The 17,498-nt window shown below is 55.3% G+C and overlaps 3 protein-coding genes across 3 annotated transcripts; 1 reads left to right on the top strand and 2 right to left on the bottom strand.

Moving 5' to 3' along the window:
- Window positions 1-5,258: 5,258 nt before the first annotated feature.
- Window positions 5,259-6,487, bottom strand: LTHEOB_2880 (GTP-binding protein sara; the record flags this gene model as incomplete). Its single annotated transcript, XM_035511741.1, has 8 exons — window positions 5,259-5,274; window positions 5,338-5,674; window positions 5,812-5,865; window positions 5,934-5,962; window positions 6,030-6,040; window positions 6,122-6,181; window positions 6,278-6,321; window positions 6,469-6,487. 8 exons carry the CDS (start codon window positions 6,485-6,487, stop codon window positions 5,259-5,261), a joined length of 570 nt encoding a protein of 189 aa, XP_035363606.1.
- A 775-nt stretch (window positions 6,488-7,262) lies between these two features.
- Window positions 7,263-9,560, bottom strand: LTHEOB_2879 (uncharacterized protein; the record flags this gene model as incomplete). The annotated part of the gene is made up of 1 exon (XM_035511739.1): window positions 7,263-9,560. The coding sequence occupies one exon, from the start codon at window positions 9,558-9,560 to the stop codon at window positions 7,263-7,265; it is 2,298 nt and encodes a 765-aa protein (XP_035363605.1).
- Window positions 9,561-13,886: 4,326 nt separating this feature from the next.
- Window positions 13,887-16,715, top strand: LTHEOB_2878 (Glutamine-dependent nad(+) synthetase protein; the record flags this gene model as incomplete). Its single annotated transcript, XM_035511738.1, has 2 exons — window positions 13,887-14,247; window positions 14,335-16,715. 2 exons carry the CDS (start codon window positions 13,887-13,889, stop codon window positions 16,713-16,715), a joined length of 2,742 nt encoding a protein of 913 aa, XP_035363604.1.
- Window positions 16,716-17,498: the final 783 nt, after the last annotated feature.

Below are 17,498 nucleotides of genomic sequence, written 5' to 3'. Positions count from 1 at the left end.
GCTCCGTCTCTACTTTGTTCAGTGACAAAGCCGGGCACCTTTCTTACTTTGCTCATCGGCTCCAAATAAATGTCACGGAACTCGTCTGCTTCCAATAAACTGACATGGTCATTTGATACTCAGTGTAAGCGAACATGTCTCCAGCGTAAGTTTAAAGCCTCTTCCTGGAATACATCCGTCCAGAAATTTTTGCTTGCCGTGAATGTAGCAAGGCCAACCCTCTTAGAGACATTGCAGTCATTCTTGACACAGATAGCAGCGTACGTCCCGTTATAGAACATCATGATAAGCTCGTCAATCCGATCTTCATCCGAATCAAACACGATAAAGGCACAGTACTCGTTTCGACCTCTGGCACTCAACTGCCATTTGCCATCCCGCGGTCTCTCCGTCATGCCTTCCAGCCATTCAAAAGAGAGACATGGTGCCACGAACTCAAGCAACCCAACTCTAGTTTCTATACTGTTTAATAACTCTTCGGTAGCCTGATCATGTGATCCTTCTTGTATGTTGTCGAAAAGCGCTCTCGGCTTGAGATAGTACTCATGGGACCAGTCACTCTTGTCTTGCTGCATTCCCGGGAATAGGGTAGTTGTAACGGTCGTCCCATTGTTCAAAGTAAGATACCACTTGCTCACCAGGCTATAGTTCGCATCGAAGATGAAATTTGAATAAGTCTCTCCTGGAAAGTTGGGCGCCGGGAAGCTCGAATCCCAAAGACAGAAGAAATCGATCGGTGCCATCCATGACACCCATGACCAACTTGGAGAGTTGAGGTTGGGCCTTCTGATGATTTTTTTTTCGCTCCGGCCACTTCTGGAAACGAACCACAAAAGAGACATTGGGAGGTAGGAAACAGGAACCCCTTGAGCTGCGACAATTCCAGATTCAGCCTCTACAAGCTGGTGATAAACTCCTGAAAATACATTCAACACATCTTGAGGATATGTCAACTCCCTCCTGGTATACACAGATACGCTGCTGAGATGAGGGAGAATTGTCGAACCATGCCGTCGCTCTTACGAGGTCTATGCCAACGAAGGCTATACTCAGGATCATTCTTGACATTTCTTCCCCACCAAGGGGATCCTTCTCTCACCGAAGCTTCCTCCTGATAACCTTCGCGTCGGATGCCACACGGGCAATCAAAAAACACCTCATGCGGAGTAAAGAATAGGTGCCGATTAGAAAGGACCTGTTCCTAGTAGGTCCATCCCCGAGTATCCCAAGGGCCTAGTATCCCATGGGGAAACACGCAGATCATCTTGAAGAATACATAAACGATCCACCCATAGATATCTTTTTCCAACAGCCCGACACAACTCCATGGCGTTGGCAATAGTGCGTGGAACTCTTTCGCTCGTAGCTTTTGTCGATGCCTTGACTGCTAAAGCTGAGCACTGCTTTAGTCTTCGGATATTACGCGTGGTCGTTTGTAGCCCAGAAGAATCCCGATTGCCCCAGACGTAAGACAACGCGAAATATTCGCAGGGTACCGTCACTTCGACCAATCGTTCTTCAAATACATCGATGAGCCGGAAACCTCCATGGAAAAGTGTTTTGTCGGGGTGTCGGACATTGCAAGTTTTATGATTTTGGCATGCGTTAAGCCAACGACGTAGCAGGCCAGGTTCAAAAGAAGGCCTAATTGGGCGGCGTAGTAAGGATATTCCAACAGTGTTATTGGCTTCTCCTGGCGCGAGTTCTAATTCGCCAATATGCCCTCAGCCTTGTATGTCTCATGCTGGGTCATATAATGATAAACTGTCACTTCACTATTTATCAATAAGAGCCGATGGTGTAATGGCTAGCATTAATGCTTCTACGATCACTTAGCCAAACATTCATTGTAAGCTAGTAGACACTCGTTAGCATTAGATTCAGGTTCGATTCTTGATCGGCTCAGCTTTCTTTTTGTTCAGAGGTATTTCTTCCTCTGACTGTTTATTTTTTTGCTGGGACCAACTATGGAGCCGAAGGGACGAACCGATGGAACCCGCCGCTCCAACCCCTTTCTTTCCCCACAAGGCGGCCCGTGGTTCACATTAGCCTTATCATATGTAGCCCCCAGTTCTGCTTATTGGTTAACAAAACTTTTCTCTTCAACTGAAAACCGGGGGGCTGTTGGTCGATGGCCAGCAGAATCCGGTAGGATCGGTTCCGTCTAGGTCTGTTAGAGGATTCACCCCACAACTTGCTCTGGATGAATTGTTTCAGTCGTGCATTTCCGCAGTTCAATGGATTCTCATCTCCCCAGTGCATTGAGATCATGCGCCAAATAGCCGTGCAAAATGGGCAAACAAGATCTTGGTAACTTTCCAGACACCCTGTATCTCGCACTCTTGTTTCTCTCGAGAACATGGCTTCCAAGTCCAGTTTTTCGCATCTTTGGCACAGGTCTGATTCATGGATCGCTGATGCGTCGAGACGCCCGTTTGATACTTCCTGGTCTACATGGTCAAGTGGCTGTGGATGTGATTTTTCATGATCGCGCCGCTGCTTTCTACTTTGTTCTTGAAGTTGATCTGATTTCCGTTTTGGCGGCATGGTTCTCGTTGCAGGATTTTGAATCAGTGGAATCAATCACAGAATTAAACCGTATATATAGAAAAACGAGTTTCAGCTCGGAACGATCTAGTCTAGGCTCTAAGATTTGCATCAGGCAATAGCCAAACTTGAGGCTATATGCACGCATTGTGCGAACCTGTGGCTGAATTCGACCGACCTCGTATATTGCACCCGACGGGACCAATAGTGAGATTTTGCCCCCGCTTAATCACATACTAGAGTCCCCTCTTGCAAGCGTTGGCTAGCGTGGATTTGCTTTTTGTTCATGTCATGGATAGCGGAAGCTATTATCCGGACACGAAGGTGTGCAATTATTCATTGAAAATTTACGTCTAGGCAAACACTTCAACTATCGATAACATAGGCTCAATAGGTATTCAATGAAAGCAAAAAGAGTTCCGTGCTATCTTTTAGCTGAAATTCCCCGCCGCATGTGATGTGTGTGACACGGGCTTTCGAACCATTTCTGTTCTCCACCCGAGTTTGCGGCCTCGAGCTTCACTCACCGCCCACAGAGCCAGACAGTGAGGAATTAACCTCGACTGCAATGATAAAAATCAATCTCCGCGACTGAGCCTTGTGATTCACATGCTCACCAATGTATCGTAGCTGGATTGCTTCTCAAGACCATGATTGTCGAAACTTACAGTGGTCATTAGCAACACACAGGACAACATACGTAGTGCTCAACGGACACAACCTCTCGCACATTGACATCATAGCTGCTGTTGAAATGTCTCGAAAAATGTCAAATACTTGTCAGCAGGACAGACAAACAGATGTACAGTCACCTGCGCGCATGCCTCAAGTCCGGCATGGCAGAAGTACTTAAGCCCCTTGAATGTTTTCAAAATTGAATCCCGAATCCTCGACATTTGGAAGTACCGTACTTGATATGGTACTCTCCAGGGCCGAGCCTTACAGAACACTGTTGGGGCCAGCTGTGGTCCTTGGCTCTTACTACCACTGCTGTTCTCATAGACGCCATGCGGAAGCATTGCTGCGGTTCATCATTACTTCCCGATGATGAGCCCCAGCGTCCTTACCAATCGCACTCCATCACCATCCCTCGACGCTGAAGCCAGCTTCCGCATCCAAACCGATCCACTGCAGAGGCAAGATGGCAGCGAAGTGAGATCAGTCCTGATCGGCAAGGCGGCGAAAAGCCCAAGCCCAAGCCCACGGACAGTTGCCTTAACCCATTTCATCGCTTCCACTCCCGCTATGAAGAGTCGAAAGCAGACACTCGATCAAAGAACAAACAGTCCCTCAGAGCCGCGCTCTTAAAAATACCCCAAGCGCCGTCATCCTCCCGCCCTGCAGCAGGAACAGTAGCAGCTCCACGCGCGTGCCCATTTCTTCTGTGCCTTGCGCAGGTGCCCCACACCTCATGACCCGCCGCGCCTCGGTTCCGTGCCCTGCCCTGCGCAGCAGCAGCAGATGAACCTCAGGCACGCGGCGGGCGGGGAGGAGGAGCACGTGTCACCGCTTGCACGAGGGCGGGGACGAGGACGATGGCGATGGCGATGCTGAGGCGAGGTGTATAAAAAGTCCGTCGAGTCTTTCTCTTCCTCAGATCGGTCAAGCTACAACCAAAGACTGCATTGGAAGGCATAAATAAGCAGATACTGGCTTCTGTAGGGCTTTTCAAGGATTGCGACTGTTTCCCTTCTTTTGGCGGCTGATGAGAATTTCGATCTCACCGAAAGATATGAAGAGGAGCCGATGATCAAGTGACGCTGATGATGTCCATCCAGCGCCAGCAATGATGTCCATCAAGAAGCCGTGATGATGAGGCGTACCATCGCCACTTGTTCAATTTGTCGCCTCCCTCTCTAGGGGTTCTGAATGAACGAAATGCCACGAAAGTGCATCAAGCAGTCTTCCGGTTTTCATCTTTGACGGATCTTGAAAACCGCCTTTGATGATACTAGAAAGAGAAGTTGTCTCTACCTGGTCGAACTTTTATAGTGCTGCCAGGGCCGGCTTGTAATCCAAAACAGACACGAGGGGGACATGATGACATCATTCAGAAGAATGGATACGCACCTGTACCACAAAAGTTCATGTGCCCGGCTTCAAAGTACGCACGTGTTGGAGGGGAGAGCCTTGTGATGTTGAACAAGCAATCCAAGCAGTCACTCATCGAAGCAAATCTCCGCACTCACACTTCCTTTCCAAACACGTAAGCCAAGAACACGAAGTCTCGTAAATAAGAGAGGGAAAGATACTGCTGTATGAATAAAGACCCATTTGCAAATAATCTAATTGCAGCACTCGTTAACAAAGGACAATGATTTCGCCTTTTCCTTCATCAGCAAAGCTCTTCGCCGCTGTTTGTCGTGAAAAGGAAAAACAAAAGAAGTCCTACTACTCCTGACCCTGGCACCAGCACATCCACCACCATTCGAACGATCCAAGCTTTGCCCCCCTTCCTCACTCCATCCCACTTCCGCTTCTCGGAGCAACGAAAAACCGCTTGAATCCACATTCTCCTTCTCACACACACTTCAACACCCCGAAAGCATGCCAGTCTTCCCATGCATTAATTGGCGCATCCCGCTTGATGAATTGACCATTCTCCGAAAGAAACAATTGTCTTCGAGTTCTTCTGGCAAGCCGAGTTGTGTATCCGAAGTTTCGTGCCGTAATCGTATCACTCATCGAATCCGACGGGAGGAAGTAACGACTTAGACGTACTGCGACCTACAAACCAGTCAGCACCATCACCCAGACACCAAAAAAGGTAATTCCAAAAGAAAAACGTACAGCCAACGGATACCCTCGCCGTAGCCCTGCCTCATGACGACCGAGCACATGAAGACCTCGATGGGGCGGATGCCCTCGAGCGGGACCTTGCCCTTGCCCGTGGTTTGGTACAGGCCGAGCTCGTGCCTCAGCTGGTCCTCGGACACGGCGTTGGGGTGGTCGATCTTGTTGCCGAGGATGAGGAACGGCGTCTTCTGCAGCTCCTCCATCGACAGCAGCGCGTCCAGCTCCGCCTTGGACTCGGCGAACCGCTCCGGGTCCTTGGCGTCCACCAGGAACACGATGCCCGACACCTCGGGGAAGTAGTCCTTCCACAGACGGCGCGCCTGCTGGTGACCTGTTGTGTGGATTATGTGATGCTTAGTAATGGCTCGAGTTATCGGAAGAAATGGCTGCGCCGCCCGTTCGCTTGCTGACGGTGGCGGCTGCGGCGGCGGAGAAGGGATGATGGGGTAAGGGTGGAGAGAGACATACCACCGAGATCGAAGGTAGTGAAGCGGCAGGAACCGATGCTCAGCTCCTCAGAGGCTATGCGCGTTGTTAGCTGATGTTCGAAAAGCGACTGCGATAATGAAGTCTGGGGTTGGGAAACGTACTAGGGTGGAGAGTGGGCTGGAGGATGGCACTGGGGGGCCACGGTCAGCAATCGGACTCGGAATAGTGCAGACCAGTCCGCAATGTGGTATACGTACACGCGATCGTTCTGTCCAGGCAAAAGACTGTCAGCTTTCTCTGTCCGGGCGGCGCCGGGTGAGGTGTTTGGAGATTATCGGTGTGAACGTACCTTCAACATGTGCAGGAGAGTGGTCTTGCCGGCATTGTCAAGACCGAGGAAGAGTAGCTTCTGTATTCACTCGATGCCGTCAGCGACCTGGTTTTCTCATCCGCATTCCATGCGCCCGTGGCCAAATGGCTCCAACAGGGTTTCGTGGCCACGCACCGCATGCTTGTTCAGCAGGCCCAAGCTTGAGAGGACATCCCAGACTGTTGCACACTCGAATCAGCAAATTGTTCCCCAGATATAACCCCAGCTACCGGCGTGATGCGCAGGCGCGACGGATGCGAACAGGGGTGGAGGGCATCGCGGCGACGGGCTGATGGGAGGAGAGGTTGGGCGTCGGGCGGACGTACACCAGTCGATAATCCACATGGCGGCGACGAGGACTGCTTGTTTGGCGCGAGAGAGTGCAGAGGACGGGTTTAAGAAGGCGGCGGAGGGTTGGCGGCGTTGGGAGCTGGACAGTCGGAGGTGGAATTCTGTGGCCAGACCATGATGAGAGAGAGCGGCCAACGTCAATCTGGCTCTTGGCACCCACTCCTCGGCTCCGCCCACGAGCCGCCCCGCCACTCACCCACGCCACGGCTGCTGCCACTCTCTCCACACAACCCCGGGGTTTGCACAGGCAACAACAATTCATCATGTTGAGGACACGTATTTCAAAATCAATGTGTCTCGATTCACCTGCGACACCATTGTCTGTAATAATAACCCCAACCCCAACAGCCCATCCACCAGACCAACCCCGTCCAATGCAAATGCTATGCTCTCCCTCCCGAAGCGATCGATATGAATAACTCCTCGCTGCCCAATGTGTGTTCCCGCAAAGAAAGAAACCGCCATTCGCAACGAAAGCAGAGATGATAGGAAAACGCCTGGGTGTAATGCTTGGTCATCAAGTCGTGGGGTATCCTGCCCTTTTGCGCGTCGAAAAGCCGCGTGCCTGGCTGCAGGCGCAGCGTCGTCAAAATAGGGTAATGTGCAGGAAGATTAAGACCTTGATATAAACAAATCGCTAAAGCACCTGCTGAAACGGGAAGCGTGGGTATTTACAGTAACGGAAATATGCAACGTGAAATATGTGCGAGAGCAGCGACCAGCAAGTCCGAAGACTCGTAAAGGTGCTGACAAGTCAGCGGCGCTCCTCTCAGTACGAGAGCACATGCACTGGTGTGGCCTTCTTGCCCCTGTACGCGGCAAGCCCCATGCCAACCTCGCGCATGCGCTCCGCGCCCTTGCCCGGCGCAGGGCGGCGCTCTTCTTTTTTGCACGCCTTGCGGCAGTGCTTTTGGTAGAGCTTTTCCTTGCGGCGCTGCCTCTTGAGGGCAGTGCCGGCTTTGATGTCCATCGGTCCACGCTTGAGCGTGTCATTAGTCGTCGTCTCACCGTCCTCGTCGTCGTCGTAGTACGATTCCTGGCGGAAGAGAGTAGGAGGGCGAGGGAGGGAGGCCACAATCGTCGGTGGAGGCCCCTGATCCATGCCTGCAAATTGAATCGCCGTCTGCTGTTTACATGTAACAGTTAAGGACGTGCGACGCGTATGCGGCGGCGAACGGAGGCGACCGGCAGGCGGCGGAGAACGGAGACGCTTCGGGGATTGTCCGAAAAGACGACGGGGAGGCGGGGAACGGTGGGCCTGTCCGCGCTTTACCGGCGGTGGTGGAGAACGAAGACGCTTGGGCGACGAGATCGGGGAGCGCTTTGACCCTGCACGGCGACGCCCACGGCCCTCGACTTCGTCGATTTGGTCGAGCTGACCGTGCATCAACATGTGCTGATCGCTGTCCTCGGCAGCTGCCTCGACCTCGTCATCCTCATCTTCCTCATCCATCTCGGGGTCCGAGGTGGGGAAGGTGGGATCGATGTCCTGAGGAGTTTGCTTGTGCTTGGCCGCCCTGCGTTGCTCGAGGGCTGAGTAGTAAGCATCCTCCAGAGGGCGGTCTTCGTCAAGGGTGCCACAGACGAAGTCCGTGCTGTCAGGGAGCTCGGGGCTGCGAGGGCGGATGTTGACAGGCTTCCTTTTCTTGGCAGGAGAAGGCTTGGTGAACATCCTAGATTCAGACGCGATCGAGCAGTTGGAAGAATCAGAAAGGCTGCGGTGGCCTGATGGCCTGATGTGCTCGCGCTGTTCACTAGAGCTGGGAACGACTACGCGACTGGGTGCCCACCACTGGTAGTCAGACCCAGCGTCGCTTTCGTCATCAGAACCAGCAAAGCCTTGCTCGTCGTCGGTCTGGAAGCCACCGTCGGACACACTGCCATCAGAGATGACAGATTCGTTGTCGTCCTCGTCGGCCTCCTCTTCTTCCTCTTCCTCTTCCTCGTCATCCAGGTCGTCGTCCAGGTCCAGATCCTCGTCGTCTTCGTCGAGTAGTTCCTCGTCCTCCTCGTCGTCTTCCAATGCTTCCTCCTCAACCTCTTCGCCGAGCTTCCTCAATCCATTCTCAATTCTCAAGGTATCGGTAACCGTCAGACGCGTCATGTGACAGGTCTGCTCCTGGGTCCACTCCTCGACTTCCTCTTCGGAGCTCGCAAATTCGTGAAAGCGCGTAGCCTCACGGCGGCCAATGTCCGAGTTCTCGCTGAACTTCCTCGAGTGGCGAATGACAGATGCACTCTTGCGGACGCTCTTGGGGGAGTCGTTCCGCACAGTCGAATCCGAACCACGGTGCGAGCGTGGCGTGCCCTTGCCTGGAACAGCAAGTCGGTTGGTAGGCGGAGGAGGGCTGGCCATGCGGGTCTTCTTGGGAGATGCCGTGGCCTTCGCATCGCAGGCGAACTTGATGGTGCACCGGCGAGGAGCGGGTCCCGCGGGCTTTTCCTCTGGTGGGGACTGAAGCTTCTTGGGAGTAGCACTGGTGCTGGACTCCTTCCTTCCGCAGGCAAAGGTGATGCATCTTTTGCGGCCAAGTCCTGCCTCGACGGAGTTCTCGTCGGACGTCTTGACGGTTTTCTTCTCGATCCTCTCGGCGCTATTCTCGTCATGGCGAATGGTAAGAGAGACGTCGGATTCCTTCTTGATGGAGATGATGGGGAGAGCATGAAGAGTAGGAGGGAGCGGCGGGCTGGGAGAGCTGGTCCTGGTGCCTGGGCTCGTGAAGCCTCCGTCGCTGGTGAGGTCGGTCGACGCGATGCTGACATTGCTCCAGGTCGAGGCGGTGGACAGACCTCGCTTGAGCTCCACATGATGATCGTCGTCGTCCGACTGAGAATCGCTCTCCGAGTGAAGAGCCTGGGTCAACAAGGATTCCTTTTGGGGACACGAGCCGTAGCGGGTCTTTGCGAAATTAGTGGCCAGGTCCAATGGAGCAGGTTTGACGGGAGTGGGGCGAGGGGTCCGCTGCATTTCATCAGGCGGCTCGTCGGTGTCGGCAACGAGCTCTTCCCCGAGGCTCATGGGGCCGTCCTGTGCGGTGGGTTGGTTCTGGAGAGACCTGGTCTGCATGGTGGTGATTTTGTCGAAGTCGTTCTGATTTAAAGCCATGTTTGGAAAGCAATCAAGGCGATTTAGTGCTGGTGATGATCGAGATGCTGAGTGCTGAAGGAGATGATCCGGCGGTCCAGGGCCAGTGGCCGGCGGGTAGACAAGGCGAAGATTGGCGGATAGTAGTCCGGCGCTTCAGTTGCTGTTGGAGTTGTCCCTAAGGACCGCAGTGCTATAATATCAAAACCAACATTGTGGGAGTTTGACGCAGTGTTTCAAAGGACCAGGAGGCGGATCTGCAAGCTGACGGGTGAGCATTAGATTGGAAGCAGGCGGGGGACAGCCTGCGCATACCTTGCAAGTGTTGGAGCAAGATGCGCAGCAGCGGGTGTGGCGATGCGCAGGCTGGGTCGATGGGCGCGTCAAAAGGGCCGGATCCGACGCGGCCAAGAAATGGCAGGTCCTAATTTCCCAATTTCAGGCGGGTGAGACTCGGGCGCAGCCTCGATGAGGGGCGCGCGCAGGGAGCGGCGGCGCGGAAGGGCGCGCGGGCGGGCGGGTGGTGCGGTGGTGCGGAGAGAGCGTGAGAGGGAAGAGTGTGGGCGGCTCGCTCTCAAGAAGGCGCTGTGCGTTGCTAGCTTTTTCGCTGCGGGAATTGCGCCAGGTTTTGCCGGCAATTTGGCGGGCGCAGAAACTGACGGGCGCCGGCCAGTGCTAAATGAGCTGTTGGGCGGGTGGGTCCGCTCGCCGTGATGGCCGTGGATGCTGCATGCGACGCACAGCACAGAGCCAAGGTGGCATCGGCTTAGATCTGCTGCTGACCCGTCACCGCCGTCAATCGCCGCGCCGCCTCAGCCCTACTACTTGGGGCATTCCGTCAGCGGCCGCAACGTGGATGGCCCGCGGCCACCGCAACGCGCACCTCTCGCTCCTCTTCGAGTGCTGAGCTGAGCAAAACAGACCCTGATCGGCTGCCGTGCGACGCGGCGGCCTGCCTGCTCCCGGCGCCACCGCCCACTTCTGACAGGCTCGGCTTGCTGTTACCGTCTCGAGTGCGCGCTTTTTCCCCTCGCTGGAATGGGATGCCTTGCAGTCCATCACCGCGCTGGGCCTCGCCCTCCCCGCGCGCCCGGACGACCTGTCGCACGCCCGCTCAACACATTGCGGCCGCGCTACTGCGCGCAATTGCGCTGTGTCGGCTGCGTTCTTCACGCGGCTGGCCAGGCGCGCCGCTGCCTGCACCGCATGCCCGGCCGCTGCCTCACCAACCGAGTTTCGGCTGAGCAATAATTTCTCGCACGCTCCTACCACAGTCCTGCCGCGCCTCATTGAGCTGTTCCGCGCTCCTCCCTTCCCCTATCTCACCGCTCTTCTCTGCTGGAAACTTGGAGGCAGCAAGGTCATCTGCCACGCCGAGCCGCCCTGCCCTTGTGGGTGTAGCCCGACACGTACAGTCCTGCTCCTCATTCGTGCCGCTTGTCCGCATGCGCCGCCCTGCTTTTGCTGCAAGCGCAGCAGCCGCGTCGCGACAACGCGTGCGGTGCCATATCCGCCGGCTCCTCCGTGTTTCAACCTGCTCGTGCCCGCTCAACATGTGGCAGCAATCATCTCTGCATGCCGGGCGGCCTTATCCGCCCGCGCGACTGTACTCCGCACGCGATGCAAGGATGTCCCGCGCCGAACCATCAGCGTGGGGAACCTGCCGAGTGTTTTCCGCTGAGGTCACTGTTGCGACGACGTCATCCGTGCCACGGTCACGGTACCTTCGTCAAACAACACACATTCCTGATCCTCAATCCGGCTTATGCATTCGGCTTCCATCTCGTCAGCAGCGCCGTACCTTGCGTCACACTCAGCTGTGATGTGACTATCCACGCCGTTGTCCGACGCCCTGGTTGTCCCGTGGATAGTTCAGCGCCACAGTTTCCAAAACAAACCGGCGCCGCTCCAGGCGCTTCTGGAAGTCCCCGCCGCCCTCTGAATCGACGCAGAGGGGCATCGCAGCCGAAACCTAGCGCGAAGAATAGCAGAATCCGGGTGACTATGCTCCAGCTGTTCTTTTCTCTGAAATCAAAAGACATGTGGGCAGTTGACTGATGTAGACTCAACAATTGTACATCCATGTCCAGACGATAGCTTCACTTGCCCGTAGCGTGAGGGAAAAACGAATCCACGCTAGCCTTCGGTTACAACCCTCTGTACACAGCCTGCAGGGACGCTAACATTATTCTCTGCTGTGCGTTGATCAGGGAGATGGCCTAAGCAGCGCCAGATCGTCATCCTGTCGTGTAATCCTTGGCCTTTATGGCAAACCGCAGCGTTCGCCCGCCCATCCTTTCCTTCCGATGGGGCCGCACAGGCTTCAACACCAAAGCTTGCATCACGAAGTGTGCGCTGACGATAGGCTTCTGCTATGGATGGTTGTGGAATAGCCCAGCAGCACTGCGAGTCAGGACTGCCTCCTGGCAATCATTGGAGTCGTCCACGGCCAATGTCAGGATCTGGGTCCGGCTCGATTCGACCGTTGCCTCAGCTTTTCCGTCGGATTCCCCACGCCTGAATAATCTTCCGCTGGATGCTCCATTAAAGTGCAACCTCCGGCGTCATACTCAGTTCGGACCTTAGCAAGGGCGACGTTTTATCGGCCGGCCCAGCCGCCTCCCCCTTTCCACCCTCCTTTCCGCACACCAAGCTTTGTCGGCCGACTTCGCTGCATCTATCCCCGCAGGAGCGGGGTTGCCGTCTGCTGTGCTTTGGAGCTACTGCAGTCACACCAGGCCGCGTATCTTGCATATGCGGTACGACCCCGCGATAGCCTGGCAGTGGCACATAGCACAGCCCAGACGGCTTTCGTTTCCGGGATTTCGACAATTAATGTTGACTCGCAATATTATTCCCTGAATCTCGGGCGAGGCTCGCTCGGCATTGAAGGCCTTGAACGGCCTCGAAGATGTTTGTGTATCACACCTGTTTGCGCGAGTATCCGGAGAACAAGCCGACAAACATATCGTATGATCGTTGCTGGTCGCTAGTAATGTCCACAACTTGATGCATGGCCTCCCACTAATGCGAACGGGTTGGGTCATCTGCACAGTGGGCAGTTGCATGTGCGCACGATCTCTCCACTGTGCAGCAACGGCATCTTGCCATTGGCACGTTTCCGAAGGAACTTCTCCCGGATTCTCCGGCTCATCTAACCAAAGGATAGACATTCAATGGTGGACATGACAGCCAACCACCGTTCAGAGCCGCATGTTTGTGGTTATAATGGCCACCGTTTGGACTGACTTCCATCGCGCAGTGAACTAGCAGTTCACTTCAAGATTGCCTTCGGTGAGGTGGCCGAGTTGGTTATGGCGCCAGGTTAAGGTGTTAGCTTAACAAGTTTCCTGGTGGGGCAACCCGCGCGAGTTCGAGTCTCGTCCTCATCATTATCTTTTTGCTCTTTTGTCGTCCGTCAAGTCAGCTGGGTGGCAAGTGGTGATCGCCATCCTAATTTTGGGTATCGATCGGGTGTGGCCGGCTTCCGGCCGTTCTTTTTCGCCGCCTTCATGTCATCTCCAACATGACAACCCAAAGCCACCGCCCACGACGTCACAGTGAAAGATCGGAGCCGTCAACGTGGACGCTGACGCACCAATCCGACCGCATGGCGATTCACGTTCTGCTCCGCCACCGTGCGCTGCGCACCACGCGATCATCTTTACCGACTTCTTCAAGATTGACACTCCGGCACTCGTGATGGGACTTCGGTTGATGTCCCCGCCGATCTGCTGGCGGCTAACGAAACGCATGATCGACTGGCTGTCACCAAAAGACGACAGCCTCGCGCAGTCGCCTTACAACCGACTGGCCTTGGCCTTGGCTATATTGCCACTTTAGGCGCCAGACACGTCTTATCGGCCGGCTACGCCCACGCTCCCGCTGATAACGTTTACGATGAGTTGTGGGGGCCGTTTATACCGCTGTGGCTGGCGTCGAGGTCACGCTCCGCGCCTCCCTCGTCCACTCACGAAGGTGGCTCAAGCCATTCGCTCTTACAGCTGCCCGGAAGGGGCTCGTAACCGCGGTCGAAGTAATCTGGCCCTCCATCGGAGGATTCTCACTCAGCCGCATAGGCAGTGATTTTGCACTCTAGATGTAGGTCACCGGCTATTTTGAAATGGCTGTGAATCGACTTCACTTTACGCGATCGCCCTTCCATCACTGAACTTGAACTCTGTTTTCTCCTGTTCACCTTCGCCTCGGTTTCTTTTGCAACCGCCATGCATTTTCCGTAACCTTGCGCACCCCGGCTCATGCATTCACTTCACCCGTCCGGCGTCTCCAATCGTCTGGATCGTCACCATGCGGCAACCTGATTTTGAGCAATGCAAACAGAATTACATGAGCAACAGGACAGCGCAACAGTACTATGGTTGGACCGGAAAAGTCATCGGCATCCAGCCGAACAACTATAGCCAGATCAGCACTGCGGGCTGCCGCGATCTCTGCGGAACGGGCAGCGACTACTACCCGTGGAGCCTCGCGTCGAGCACCATCACGACGTGGATCTTGCCCATTATCGGCATCCTGCTACAAGCTCCGTTCGAGAGCAACGCCTTCTGGCGCACAGTACTGGCCATCGCGAGATGGGTCGGCTCACCAATGGCGAGCCTGGCCTACATCTTGTGGAACATCAAGGTCTCCGCCAAGTGCGCGCTTATGGGTACGTGACACCGCTTCGTGCATATTAGCCGTGTACCCTAAATGTGCAGATCATGCAACTCTAACTGACCCCTACCCGGACCAATAGTCGACATGGCCACGCGTTGTGACGAGGACATCACCAATCAGGACAGCCATTTCGCCAGCATCCGCGACTCGTTCTACATCCTGACGACTATGAATCAGTACACGATGAGGCGCAGCGAGGCCCTAAACAAGGAAGCCGAAGGCTTGCTGCGCATTGTGCTTTTCAGCAAAGACATCCAGCTCCGTGGCAAAGACGGCAAGGAGAAGCGTCTCAACGAGGTGCGGCAGAACCTGGCACGCAGATTCCGCGCGGCTCGCAGGCGCGGCGTTGTACCGGTGTTCGTGTCGACGGGATGGTTTCTGTTCTCCATCGGCATCTCCATCCAGGCCTCTTTCGGGCAGCTGGGCCAAAACGCCACCGCGCACGACCTCGCTCTCGGCCTCCTGCTCGCCTGGCTCCCCGTGCTCATCCTCTGCAGCATCGTCGACCGCAATCCCGTGGCGGCAGAGGATATCCGGCGGAAGCTGAATAAGCTTGTCGACACCGTGTGCCGATCCCTGCAGGATGATGAAATCAGGGAAGAGTTTATCGACACGTTTGAAGGCCAGCCCGAGAGCGAACGGAAGCGCATGGAGGCGTGGGTCCGGCAGATCAGCCGTCAGAGCGAGTACATGCAGGACTTCTTCGTCTATTTCGCTGGCCAGGGCCGTGTCCGTTGGCATTACGGAGCGGCCCATCCCATCCTCTCTGATATCGAGAAGAGCTACGTCACAGCCCACGGGCGCGGATGGCTTGCCAATGAGGCTGAGGCACGTACCCATCTTGTGCTCGGTACTGTAGACGAAGGCTTGCTTTGGTTCGATTTTCGCGAGCTGTGGCAGATTTGCAGTGCTGTACTGATTGTAGGGGGCACATGTTTCGGCGCATTCATTCTGTCATACTACACGCCGACGGTGGGCCTCGGTTGCAGAAGCGGCGGATACGTCATATTCTGCATTATATCCTTCTCGCAGCTAGTGTTTGAGCTTTTGGTATGGTGGTTCGCATCTCCAGTCCGGCCAGAGCAGCCTCACTGGGTAAGGCGGAGCATCACGCACGTCCAACAGAAGCACATGGTCATCAAGATGGAGGAAAGAGCGCACGACATGCTCCAACGCTTCGCCCGCGCAGGCAAAAACTTACTTTCCAGATCATTCTCCCGGCTCCTCGACGTCCTCCCATTCCCTCCTCGCTTCAAAGCAAACGTCAAGTCCTCCCTAAAGCACCAAGCGCAAACCCGTCGCGACTGGACCTTCCAACAATGGACCGAGCACTGCTTCTTCCGCCCCATGGAGATCCTAAACTCGACCTGGCTCCTCTACATCGTCCTCGCGCAGACATTCGGCTCGTACCGCACATGCGACTGCATGACCAGCACGTGGGGCTCGTCGGGCGGCTACATGGACTTCCTACAGAGCGACCTCACCACCAGCCCGTGGGTGCGCTGGTACTGGTCCGCCGGCACCGCCGCCGGCACGTTAATCATGGCGCTCGGCATGGCCTACGTCGTCGGCGAGTGGTGCCAGCAGTCGCACCTCAGCACCGACGACTATGCCGCCGCTTGTCGCGGGCTGCGCCGCACGCGGGCCTATCGCCGCTGGACGTACCGCCCTTTTCGCGTGGTGGCCCGCGCGGTGCTGTTCCTTGGCCGTGGAGGCAGGGGGAGTAGCAGTTTGCATTGGTTGCCGGATGGGCGCGGGTATCGGCAAGCACGGCGGGGAGAAGGAAGAGGAGGAGCGGTGATGGGCGCGCCAGGCGAGATTGCGATGGCTCCCACGACGCCGCCGCGTGTGGGGCCGCTGGGGGTTACGCCGAGTATTCAGTTGCAGGAGTGGGTGGATGCGGGGCCGTATGGTGAGCGTCGTGGTGGTGGTGGTGGCGGTCGGCAGCGCTACCGCTCGGTGTCGCTGGATACGTTTGATGAGGATGGGTTTTATTACGACCAGCATCGTCATCATCGCGGCGTGTCTATCGCGTCCTCGTCGACACCGACCAACACCACTGTGGAGTTCAGCCCGCCGTATTTCCCGGGTAGCAGGGGCGTGAGGAGCAGGAGCAGGAGTAGGGGGGAGAGTGATGCGAGTACGAAAGGGCTATTGGCTGGCGGAGCGGGGCAGCGTCCGGATGACGTCGTTGTGGGGGTGAGAGATGATGAGGTTGCACGTGGTAGTTGGGGAGATGAGATGAGGAGTGCCCTGGAGTCGGCGAGTCAAGTGGGGAGCGCGTTGGGGGCGGAGGAAAGGGGGGAGGGGAGGGAGGAGGCGGTGCTGCCGCCGCCACCCCCGGCGGCAAGGAGGAGTGTGGAGTTGTTGGGTGTGGGGGAGGGAGTGGCTGGAGGGTTGGGACTGCGGCCGGCGTATGTGAGGATGGGCACGGATGAAGCTGGACGGGAGGCGAAATGAGGGGTTCAGGAGAAGAAGGTGTTAAGGGGGTTTGGTGGAGAAGGTGGAGTGGAGGGAGTATAAAGCCAAGAGGATCTGATGATGACGAAGTTCATGAGTGTACGATCACGGGTATCTGAGCGCATCAGCGAAGGCGTTAAAATAGGAGTGGGTCTGATAGAGATTCATTGTAGATCTTTAGGGAAGCATAATTATCGATGTTTCCAGACGCATTGAATCATTTGCTCTACTCCTGTGACTTTAAACTACACGATCGTGCATCCTCCATCAACAAATGTTGACTTATTGCGCTGTGATGGTAGTAGTCTGTTGCGATCCTGACGTTCACTTCACTGACAAACACTACAGCTCGTGACATATCCCACTTAACACGCGAGTCAAGGCGCTGCCCAAGATCTCGCATGCATCATCTCAAGTACAGGCTGTCACTGGGCAACGGAGAAGAAGTAGGGGCCGGCTTGGCTGGAGATGCTAAACCACTAAATAGCCATGAAAAAGAGTCTACAGGGGGGTAATACAGCCGAAGGCTAACGTAAATTCGTTTCCCACTTATATGGGTAGTTGAAGCTATCGTCCGGATGTAAATGTGGAATTAATAATTAAACATTCACGTCCGGACGATAGCTTCAACGACCCATATTTGTTCATCTTCCTTTTTTTTAAAAAAAAAAAAAGGACAGAGGCATACTTATGCTATGTTGCAGGGCCCTGCTATTCTTCGCGCTAGCAATCGGCTGCAGCGCCCCTCTATAGTCACGCCATGTTCTGGGGCTTTGCTGTTCT

The sequence above is a fragment of the Lasiodiplodia theobromae genome, assembly GCF_012971845.1.
Source record: "Lasiodiplodia theobromae strain AM2As chromosome Unknown scaffold_7, whole genome shotgun sequence".
NCBI classification, from domain to species: Eukaryota; Fungi; Ascomycota; class Dothideomycetes; order Botryosphaeriales; family Botryosphaeriaceae; genus Lasiodiplodia; species Lasiodiplodia theobromae.
Note: the sequence above shows the minus strand (reverse complement) of the source record. Positions and strands in the feature narration are given on the sequence as shown.